The sequence below is a fragment of the Ambystoma mexicanum genome, chromosome 11 (genome assembly GCF_040938575.1).
Source record: "Ambystoma mexicanum isolate Mex_15411 chromosome 11, UKY_AmexF1_1, whole genome shotgun sequence".
Classification (NCBI taxonomy): Eukaryota; Metazoa; Chordata; class Amphibia; order Caudata; family Ambystomatidae; genus Ambystoma; species Ambystoma mexicanum.
The window spans coordinates 830,262,308-830,274,412 of record NC_090934.1 but is presented as its reverse complement, the minus strand read 5'-3'; the positions used below and the strand labels follow the sequence as shown (position 1 = coordinate 830,274,412).

The following is a 12,105-nucleotide window of genomic DNA, read 5'->3' as shown; positions in this document are numbered from 1 at the left end:
GAGGATGCACAATAATGTGCTTCAGAGGGGAGGGAAAGGCTCCTGAGGCAAAGGAGATGTTGCTGAAATTAGCAAGGGCCAGTGCGAGGGTATCAATGTGGTCCTTGATTGTTTCATAGGAACATCGAGGAACCTGTTTTGACGAGGCTTTCATAGATGGGACTTGTCTCGCAACCTCATCAGGGGAGAAAAGAGGAAAGGACGAGAAAGAGGTTGGGCGGTGGCTGAAGAAGGGTCAGGGTTCAAAGAGGGAGAAGGGAAAGGGGGGCAGAGAGGGAGATGGAGGGCAGCATGTCCTGGGTTCTTGAGATGAAGTGAGAGGCAAGGGCATTGCAAAGGGCCAGGGAAGCGACAGGGGGGGTAGAGACTGCAGCAGGGTTGGCCAGCTCCTCTTCTTGGTGCAGACAGAGAATCGGTATTGCTTTTGGAGCAGGGGACAGGCCAGTTGGTCAGATGATGAACAAGGCATCTCATTTCCTCCCGGCACCCTACACTTACGTTTAAGTGTAGCTAAGTCATAGTAATACCAAGAATTGCACTTGGCTTTGGGCTTCAGGTGGATCCTCAGGACAGGGGCAAGGGTATGAAGAGTATGAGAACTAGAAGAATAGAGCAGAGACAGGGCTGTGTCAGGATGTGAGTCCACCACAGAAGGCGTGGGGGGGGGGGGGTGGTGGTGGAGAAAGCCTCCAATGATACATGCTTCATAGGCCGGATGTCCGCAAAGGTAGGTGGCAGTGTTGGGGTAAGCTTAGCCTGGGGGGAGGAGAGAGAGAGATGAGAGGAAAGGAGGGAGTGACCATTCCAGTAGAGAGGAGTGGTCCAAGGGATGGAGAGGGGGAGGTCAGAGGAGATCAATACATCAAGTCTTGGTCCTGCAGAGTGAGTCGGGCCAGAAGGGAGGATAGAAAGGGAGAGGGAATCACAGAGGTCACAGAAGAGTACAGAGGAGGAACAAGGAGTATCAACATGGATATTGAGGTTACCAAGGAGGAGATGTTGAGTGATAGAGGCCAGGAGAGAGGAGGAGAGGTCCGCCCACTCAGAGAGAAATGAGATGATTAGATCAGGAGGCCGGTAGGTAGTAGCAATGGTAAGAGAATGGCTAGGAGAGAGAGAGAGAGCCTGCAGACAAGGCTTTCAAAAGAGGAGTAGGTCTGAGTGGGAATGATAGAGGCGGCACTCAGGAAATATCAGGGCTACACCCCCTCCAGACTGGGAGGATCTGGGTGCGGAGAGAATCTTGTAGCCGTGAGGGAGGAGAGTGTCAAAGCTCTTGACAGAGCTGGCCATGAACCATGTCTCGGTACGACCGAGGACATCAAGGTCAAGTTCTTTAAGGAGGTGGCAGATGTCAAAGGAGTGTTTGACAGCAGAGCGAGAGTTGAGAGTGGCAAGATGAAGAAGGTTGCTAGCCTTAAAGACCTTCTGGGGAGGGGTACAAATCAGAGATACAACCTGCGGGGAGAAGGAGCCCTAGGTGGGGCAGAAGAGGAGGAGAGAGTGGTCAAGGTAGCCAAGTGCAGAGTGGAGTGGACAGAGGGAGATGAAAGGAAATTGATGAGGCGAGGGCAGCGCCTATCAAACAGGAGGAGATTGGCCTGAGGGCCTTGGACCATGACAGTGCCATTAAGGTAGACATTAATGGTGATTGGATTCGAAGGAAGCCATGAGGACTTCCCAGATAGTGCCACCATTGATGGGAGAGGAGGAGACAGGACAGAGCACAGAGATCATATGAAGGGTCCATATATCTGGTGAAGGAACGACAAAGAGGATGTCAGTGAGGGTCTTTCTGGAGGAAGCATTGGAATAGGTGTCAGGAATAGAAAGACCAGGGTTGCAGGCCAAGATATCCTTTTTGAGCTTCTTCCTACCTGACTTAGTGAGGAGGGAAGGATAGTCAATGGAGAAGCAGTTGTAAAAGATAGGAGAGACAGAAAGCGCCATAGGAGTGGTAGTGAGGAAAGGAGGGAGAAGCAGGGGAGGTGGAACAAAGAGAGCAGAGAAGTCACTGGGCCGGCAAGTTACAGAGAAGCAACAGTTACAACCAAAAATACAGACAAGCTAGCAAGACAGCAAGATTTGAGTTTTAAATCACAAAGCAAATACAGCAAGATTCAATTTTTAAACCACTAAGCAAAAACACTAAGATTCGACGTTCCGAATTGGTAAAGATGTTAGCGATGGTTCTAAAAACAAGAGCAAACCAGATTGTAAACATGGGAGAAACAGCAGAAAGAAAAGTGAAAGCCAACAGGGGGTAGGAGTGAGTCCAGAAGGAGGGAACTAACCCATAGTTAAGGAGGTGACACTGTGAAGGCAGTCCTCTTTGAGGAGTTTGGTGGCAGCATCTTTGGAGATTAGGGTGCTAGGGTGCAGAGAGGAGCCATGTAAATTTGGTCACATTGTTCTGTCGTTAGGCGCAAGGAGGAAACTTATGGAAGCAGGGCATGAAGGTAATTTAGGTATGACCAAAACTAAAAGGATGCTCAGGGCTGATTACTGGTGAACTGGCCTAGATTCCCAAGATGTACAAATGATACAAGTGTGCCCTATGTGGGGAATCAGATACATTGTAGAGAAATTATATTCAGCCTCTGAGGCCATTAGAGTTGCCTGCCATGCCATGGGAATATGTTGCTTGGGGTATCTTGGGGCCCATCAAGGGTGTGTGGTGCTGGAATAAAGATGTCATTGTGCTAATGGATTTCAGAGTAAACCTTGTAGTGAAATATGTCCATCAGGCCTGGTTAATCTATATATTATAATTTTAATGGTTCTTTTATAACACGCTTAATACCAACGAGTGGTTTCTAAGCGCAGGATCAGGATTCAAACCTGTGTTGGGCTGCGTTGTCTTGTTTCCAAGACAAGTTCGTTGCCCCTGAGCTATCCTTCCTCCCCAACTGACAGGGCACCATAGTTAGTTCTTGAGGTTTGATGATGCACAATGCATAGCATTAAGGGCTGCGACTCTACTATCCTTATGTTTCTTTGCGATATAGACCAACTGTTAGCATACTGTAGTCACACCAGTAGTTATGATGGAGCGTAAGGAATTGCATCGGGCTGGGATTATACTCTCCCTTTACTGTTTTAACATCCCCTGTTTTATATTTTGACTCATCCTTGTATTTTAGCATTTTATTGAATGTAAGATTAAGTCCATTTGTCCTGGTCAAGCTTCAGGAGACCGTGGATTAGGGTACAAGATTGTAAGGTCTTTTAATGTTACCAGGGCTGATGAAGGCCAAAAGAACGGTATGATGGGCTGCCTCTCCTGAACCTTTTACTTTGGGCGTTTTGAAACGTCCCACATCGTCGAATGAGTTCGATTGCAAATTGTATTTCTGTTTCTAAGTCTATCGGTAGATTGTATGTCTGTATGATAAACTTTGATGCCTTTTTAATACCGAATAAAGTTGCTTTGATTGATTGAGCAAAAGATATGGCCCATAAAGCAAGTGCAGATTTCCTATCTGCATATTTCGTATCTCAGACTGAGTTTGACTTCTTTGTTTAGGGGTACACTCACTCTATTAAGAATGCTCATTGATGCATCTAATGTTGCTTTTTCTCCAGGGCCATGAATCTGCCAGTGTTTGTGGGAGACCTGAAGCTCGTCATTAATGATCCCACTCGTTTACCGCTGTTTGATGCCATCCGACCTTTAATACCATTAAAGCATCAGGTTGAATATGATCAGCTCACGCCTAAAAGATCACGGTGAGTGTGAAACAATGCCATGTTCAATGAGCGAACAACTTACTGGCATTACCCGTGTGCACCTTATCACGACCACTGAGCGGTGATTGAAAAGGACACTGTACATACTTCCCACAGCTTAATCCTTTACTGGCATTACCCGTGTGCCCCTTATCATGACCACTGAGCGGTGATTGAAAAGGACACTGTACATACTTCCCACAGCTTAATCCTGTAATCGTCAAATATGTAAGGTTATTTTAGCTGTATCCATGTCGATTTTTCTTAATATAATGCAAAATAAATCCAGCATATTTTAAATATTATACTGGAAAAGGAGGATTTCATTTTTTGTATGATTCATTTAAGTGATCATCTGCAATAGATTGCTGCATGACATGTACTAATGAGTGTTAAAAGATCTATGAGAAAAGGTGTTTGTTTTTATTATCCTTAAGTTTTTCTCTTCCCAATTCAGAAAAGGACTTGAGAAAATGTAATGTCAGCAAACAAAGTACTGATTATGTTTTATGGTTTATTTTAAGCACATTGCTCTTTCATAAAACAATGCAAGAATACAACAACATGTACACTGCACATTATACCTCCAGGGAATAACATAGAGCATCTTCTGGCACAACTTCATAAAGCTTCAAAGAATTATCTACAGAGTAATATTTTGCATTCATTTGAAGAGAACTATTTTACACAAATGGCTTAGAAGCAAGATCATTTAGCTAAAATGCATTTCAAGAGTCAAAACAATCTTTGAATGCATATCCATACTTTTTTTTAGGGCACATCGAGATTTTTGAGACAGTAGCTCTACTCTTCCCATCTCACTCCCAGATCATTCCACAGATATTGATGGATTTATTCAATTCCCGAAAGCAGGTTACGTATGACTCAAAATAACTCATTTACAGATGGCTTATGCATTCCCTGGAAAAGTGCATGCACAATAGCAAAAAGATGAGAACAAGTTTCGAGGCAGTTTATGAGGGTGTGAACAAAGCAGAACATAGACTTGGGATGAAACAAAACAGAATGATGACAAAAGTAGGTCACTTACAACCTTAAAATGAAACCCACAGGTGGGCGGGAGGAAGCGCTTCAAACTAAGGAGGCGTGCTGTACAAATATAGAAAATTACACTTACGTGGCACTGCAGGGAGTGGTGGGTTCAGAGACGCCGGATGATGGGAGGGCATCATGGCCCCTCCCTCTTTGGCAAGTAGGTGAAGTTTAAACCAAGCTTTGAAAAGATTCACAGTCAGGCTGTCTTTAATTGTGATGGGCAGCGGGTTCGAATGGGGTGGGGCGATTAGGGAAAAAGAGCAGAGGTGAGAGGAGGCTTAAGGTGGGCATGGGACAGTGGAGTTACGAGAAGCACAGGGAACAATATGGGGAGTAGACTGAGCTATAGTCAGCCAGGTGCTGAGAAGCAAGACCATTGACAGATTTGCAGACTGTGAGAATTCACTTTGAAAGGCACCTCTGACTGAATGCCATCTGGTGAGGGTGAAATATCACAAGATTTTCTCATTTTTATTAACATAAAATGATGCAGTGAATTCTGTTTCTGCTTCTGCTTTGTTTTGTTTACTTTGTTTCTGAAATAGAAGTCTGCCAATTAATCTCCCCATTCATAAATGCTCCATGTAAAAATGTTAGTGCTAATGTGTCTCTTTGCTGAGATAGTCTAAAGATGCCCCCAGTACCAACTGTGCAGTGGCATGGAGTAGCTTCAAAGGTCACATGTACATTCCTGACTGCCACTGGAACACAAAGCTCCTGCAGACAGAGGTGTTTTTTTTTAATCTTCTGAACCTATGACCTACATTTTAATAATTGTATGATTGTGTCAGTCAGGTGTCATGCAAATCTGTAAAATAAGCCATGCCTGGTTGTGGCATGGTGACTGCTAAGAACACACAATTATACATCCGCATAATTTTGATATCATACTAGTGTCTGCTCTGTGAGCAGGACACAGCCATGATATGACTGATGTATACTTGTGTCTGACCGTACTTGCTCTACAACTGCTATCCAAAACAATGGCCAGGATGCTGCCTCTTTCATCCCAGTTCAGGGAAGCAACACCTTCCCTCTTGGCACAGGAACTTCCACATGAGGTCTGCTAGGAACCAGTGCTTCAGAGGCAACACTAACATAATAAATCCACTCTAATACCATGGTGATGACCACTGGAGTCTTTTTGAGGTCATTGGGCATGGGAAGGAGGCAGAGTTAGAGTAGCGAGAGAAGAGAGGTGGGTCAAGGGAAGAGTTCCAATATCTTGATCTCTGTTTGGCTCTCTTGCTTTTCCTGTCCTCTCTATTTCCTTCAGGCAAGGTACACTTGGTGTCATAAGGCACAAGGCACTTGTTACAGCAGCTTGCATTGGACCCCTTACAGCAGGCTTGCTTTGGACCAATACCCTGTGACAGTTATGCCTTTATAAGTAAGAGGCACCCCTTCTTTTTTAAATTCATCGTTGGAACTTGAAGAGAGGAAGACAGATTAATCTTTGGACCATCAAGAAAAGAAGAAGGATTCACTCTTGGACCTCTGTTGACAGTGCAGCCAATTCCAAAGTATTCTGTCATAGAGGTGAAGACAAAGGCATCTAAGGCAAGTGGTGAGCTCTGTCCCTTAACCATCCCAGGGAACAGTTGACTGCTGTTGGACCAAGGCCTCAATGTTGTCTGCACTGGAACCAGTACCCTGTTAACTGGAGGCTAAGGAGCCCCCCAGCCAACTGCCTGAAGTGGGAGTACAGAGAAAACGGATTTCCCTTGCTCTGGAGCTCCAGGATTGATAATCCCAGAAACCATAAAGGCAAGGAAGTGACTCACAGCTCTTCCTGCTTCATGGAAACACCTCAATTTAGGCATCCTCAACACTGTCCAAGCTGCTGCACAGGATCCACTGGACTCTGGCTTGACCTCGATGCTCCACCGCCTCTGCATCTCCAAGTTCACTTGATGCCGACATCAAAGCTTCATTGCCTTCTCAGATGATACCCACTGAGTATTTGTACCTTCCAAACTTGAAACAACCACCTGGTCCCCAGTTGCTTCAATGTTATAGTCAATGACGCTGCAGTATCCCAATGCTGTTTGGAGTGAGCTGAGCTTACTTGCTGCCAAGGGCCAGTAACTACTTTTTTACTCCTGAGACTGCTGAATTGTTCAGCACCGTCGACCCAACATTGCTTGCCATCCCTAGCGTCTTAGGCCTACAAGCGTATGAAGCTGCCAAACATCACAGCATCATTAAACCCTGTGCCACTGCTCTCTGATGTGACACAGGCCAAGTTACAAAGCATCCAGACTCCCAGCTCAATGCCAAAAAGCCTAGCTCAATGCTGTAAGATCCAAAGACAAGATCACAAGGTACTGTGAAGAGGCCCTTCTCCCCCGGTCGCCTTTTGAGATCATAATGACTTTTATGCTCCCCTTCTCTTCCTTGTTCTTCTAGACATATCATTTGAACAGTGACATTGTGCCTATTGTGGCCATGTACACTCCTCATCTACCCAGAGTGCATCTTTTTACAAAAATGTGACTTCTGTGTGTGTGTTTTATACTGGGGGAGGGTTGGTATTTTCCTAGTGGTTTCCGATTAGCTCTGTTTATTATTATTAATTAAACACCACTATTTGTATATAAACTTGTTTGGTCTTAGGTTGTTTGGGTTACTACTATTATCAGTTCACACCCCGCCTGACGGTACAGCCTGCACTTGCCCCACATTCCCAAAAGAGGCACAATTATACCTTTCGGGCTGTGCCCGGTTCAACTGCAAGATTGGGGTCACTGCTGGTTTAGTAGTAGTATGGGGCTGAGCCAGTATTCTACCCACTACACATCTGTGTACTCGTGCAGAGAAGTAGTCATTTCATTACAGGAGTGATTGTGCATGGAAAGCCAGCCAACATGGTGTTGGTAAGTCGAAGTGGGGGAGGATCTGGGTATGCTGTAGAGAGTGTGGGTAACAAGGTTGAGGCCTTTGTCTAGAGCAAAAAAGGAGTAGAGGGGAAGGGCAAGCTGTAAGCACAATCAGTATTACGATTTACCAAGCACAAGGGGGAAGATTCGAGTTTTTGTATAGTGGTGTGAGAAAGCTGAAGGTGTCTCCCTAGCTAGTCCCCGGGGATCTGTCATCCAGGTGGCCAGGACACGGCCATCGCTATTGTATCCAGTACCTCGGGGTGGACCAGTGAGGGAGGATCACCTGGATGGGGGGTCCTTTGACACCTTTTCCCTCTCCTCTCACGTAGGACATTCTAAACCACTCCCCCCCACCTTTTCCAACACAAACACTTTCGCACAACCTAAAGGACAACAAACTAACACCAGAGCCCTTAACCTGAAATGTCCCAATACAAGGGTCAGGCAAAGTCAGGCAATTGATCAGAATCGCACACAACTGACACCCCTTTCCCCTTTCCCACAGGGATAAAAGGTGGAGCCAAAGAGCACAGTACGAGCAAGGCGAATACAGCAGACAGCACGAGACGGCTACCACGCGTCAGTTCAAAAGAAGGGTAAAGGGAGCAGGAAGCGAGAGGGTGGTGAGGAGAGAAGTGACTTTGCCCTTTTCGTCCCAGGCCTGCAGAGCCTTCGTGGAAGAGAGCCTAAGATCGCGAACAATAGCACAAGTGTCCTGCAGCAGATGTCAACGGTACACAGTGAAAACATATGCCGATAAGCAGGAGCGTGTGAAGCTCCGGTGTTTGTGGTACCGGCCTTGTCTCCAGCGAAGCCAAAAGCCAAGTGGTTTAACACAGCCGGTAAGTCGAGGAGAGATCCGATAAGAACCGGGCTGTGATGAATGAGAATCGCAAAGTGGCAAGTTTTGAACCAAAGCTAATGAACTGTAACAAGTACAAAAACTGAAGGGGAGACCAGCTGCAAAGGGAAACCCGCACCATGTGGTTGCTAACTCGAGAGACTCTGGTCGAGCCCCATATGAGATAAACTACAAGTACCAAAAGGCCATAGGTAGACATGTGAAATAGGTCAAAGTGGTCATACAGAGAGTCAAGCAAAATCCCCATACAATCGAAAGACTTTGAGCTACAAGCACTGTGAAGGAATGGGAATTGAATCCCAATAAAAGTCAAGAGGGGTCCAGACCCGACCGAGGGAGATCCACGAGTGAAGCCATCACCCAAGAATATAAAAGGCAAGAGTGGTCCGAGCCCGACCGAGGGAGATCCAGGGGTGAAGTTGTTACCCAAAGTTGTTTGATAAAGGACTGTGGTATATTTTGTAATACAAATTCAGAAAGGTCAATGCCCAGAAGAGGGGGATCCAGGGGTGAAGTCCTCATCCTACGTGAAACTGTGGAAAACAATGGAGAAGGGTCAGCGCCCAGAAGAGGGGGACCCAGGGGTGAATCATTATCACCCTAACAAACTTTCATTTGGTTAAAAGAACTTTTGTTTTTTGGTTATTTGAACATGTCAGGCCCGGAAGGCAAGCGACTTTCAAAGGAAATGAGACTTGGCCATAGATGGTCCTGAGAACTGCCAATGGAACTGTCATCTCATGCTGGAGAAGCCCGAGACTATACTGGGCTCTGAACTCCCATCTTACCCCATGTCCAAAACGTGGGGAAGGGGGACACAAGGTACTGCATCTTGACATATTATTTGCGAACACTTCTTTCTTTTCTTGAGAACTATCCCACACCCCTTTTTGTATTAGGTGTGAGGTTTGGCAATAGGTTTCTTAGTATAGGCCTTTTTATTTTGACACGCCACTAGGACTGCCTTATTTTTCATTTGATGGTCGACGCATGCTACCATCTTAGATTTAGATTTAGAGTAGGCGTGTTTCCAACCTGCATACAGCATTCATTGTTCAATGAACACACTTGAACTGTGATCACTTGTGTCTGTCTTACTTGTTGTCACCATGAGTTTCTCATAGTGGTTAGTAAGAAAAGGATGAATTTTCAAAATGTTGAGGAGGTTAATATAATTAGCAGAGGCAGTGGTAGTGATGAATTGTTGCAGATGTAGGCCGAACCGTGGATGAGGGAGCAAGAAGTTGAGGCAGGAAGAAGACAGTAAAGGGGAGGGTAAGGATGGCATTGGGAGGCAGGAGAAAGATGACTTACATTTTTGAAGAGCTCAGCATGAAGCATTGGAGAGCCATCCAGTGACGAACTTCAGGGAGATAGTTTGCAATCCATTCTGAGATGGCTGGGGTGGTGGAAGGAAAGGAGAAAATATTTGAGTGTCATCAGCAAAAAGGGTATAGTGAAAGCCAATGGATGAGCTATGTCTTCTTAGGGCAGAGGTAAAGAGGGTGAAGAGGAGAGGTACAATGACTGATCCTTGGGGAACACTAACAGTGAGAGGGATGGGGGTCACGGGTTTGCGAGTGCAAAAAGATTTTAAAGGATCTACTTTTCCGGTAGGAGAGGATCCAGACAAGAGCAGATTTATAAAAAACCCAAGGTCCTGGAGAGTGATGAGGAGGGAAGAGTGGTTGTCAGTGTCAAACGTGACACAGAGGTCCAAAAGGATGAGTATAAATAAGAGTTTCGAGTGGTCAGCATTACAATGAAATTTGGAAATATGCATCAATCTCAAGGTGCTTAAATTACAGCTTTTAAAGAAGGGGAGATAATGCACCAAGAACCACCAATATCCGTTAATCTACTGACATTTTTCATATAACTGTTTTCCTCTTTTGAAACTGAAGTTTAATGAACATATAGTCCCAATATTTTGGCTAGATAATCTGCCCAAAATGCAACCAATACAATTGTGCAAGATGCAGTCATTTCACCACTATCTCTTTCTTTGTATTACAACAGGAGTAGTCAGGCCTGCGCATGCATGCTGTGTTCACAAAGCATATGGACACACTGTTCTCAAGCTCATAAGCATTCAGGCACTATTCATAGACTGAACATTGGTTGACTAGATCTTGGAAAACTCCCCTAGGGAAGCAAATAGCCTTTGAGCTGGCATTGAGTTTCCTCAATGATGCTCTCCTTTAATAATTGTAGGCATTTTTGTATACCAGCAATTTAATGATCTGTAAAATAAGGCACCAATTAAAAGGCAGCACAACGTGTAAAATGCAATTATTTAGAGGAGTGGTAAATGGTGTCTAGTATCCATAAATAATAGGTATATGAATGCATTTTTGCCTCCATTTGACTTTCCAGGGGTCCTCCAATTATTGGACAGGCCTTCCCATCATCCTCATCTGATCCGCCTGTCAATTATGAATGCATTTCCGACCAGCATGTGATATTGATGCTGGAGGAAATGCATGAGATTTATATGGAATCCATGCACACGCCTCCCACCATGCACACACATGGCATTTATGATTGTTTGCATTGTTTACAAATCATACTGCCAAGAAAGAAGCTCAGTGCACTTAAAAACCCAGGGACTTGAGAAACTAATTTGCACCCAGAAAAGAGGACTTGTCCAGGAGAGAGGGAAGGACTGAGGACCATGGCCCTAAAGGAAGGCTTCTTCATTTATGGTGGTCTGCTGAACCAACCCTATGAGCTCAGATACAATCCCCTGAATTTTCTGATGTGTCCAATAAAGATACTATTCTGAGATCTTGGGTCAGAGTTGTCTGCTGATCTCCCAACCATGGCATTAATATTTTAATATCACTAAAATGAACTCTCCAATCATCATCATAGGTGACTTTAACTTATGGGCCGATGACCCATCGGACAAACTCCCCACTTTAGAAGCGACTGGATATACCTAGCTGGCAAAGGTACCAATGCATCAAGGTGACCACACCCTTGACTGGTTACTGGTGCATAATGTTCATACTTGTGCTGATGACACCCTTGGCTGTCCATGGTCTGATATTATTTTTGTCAACACCCCGATTATACTGCCCAGCACCCCTTTAAGACTTGATACTAATACCAGGTCTATGATTACATATAGAAACATTAAAAACATCACACCGACCATTTTCTCCTCCCTTGTAGCTTCCGAATTGGGGAAAATTGAGTTATATGAGGGTGAAATGCATGAGCTATTTGGTCATATATCATCTGCTATTAATGATACTATTAATACTTTAGCCCCAGAAAAAATGAAGATGATAAAAGCGGAAACTACTTATAAAGCTTGGTTCTGGACAAAATTGTAGAAGCAAGAAAAACCAAAAGAACATATGAGCGAGAATGGCGGAAAAATCTGTGTTCGACAACTTTGGATAAATATAAAAAATCCGTTCAACAGTATATGGATGTCATAATTGAGTCTAAAAAGAATTTGTATAATGCCCCTATTGACAATGCAAAATCAAGCTCAAAAGAATGATTTAAAATTCTTAAAGACATTGAAAATCACACATCTTCTTTTCCGCCTATTGTGAAGGACTC

General features: G+C 44.6%; 1 protein-coding gene across 2 annotated transcripts in view; it reads left to right on the top strand.

The window, feature by feature from the left end:
- The window catches only part of USH1C (USH1 protein network component harmonin), an 844,250-nt gene that overhangs the window by 157,759 nt on the left and 674,386 nt on the right, over positions 1–12,105 (top strand). For both annotated transcript variants that reach the window (XM_069623780.1, XM_069623779.1), the window contains exon 3: positions 3,586–3,729. In XM_069623780.1, coding sequence (XP_069479881.1) covers positions 3,586–3,729 — 144 coding nt within the window. The remainder of the gene's footprint in view (positions 1–3,585; positions 3,730–12,105) is intronic.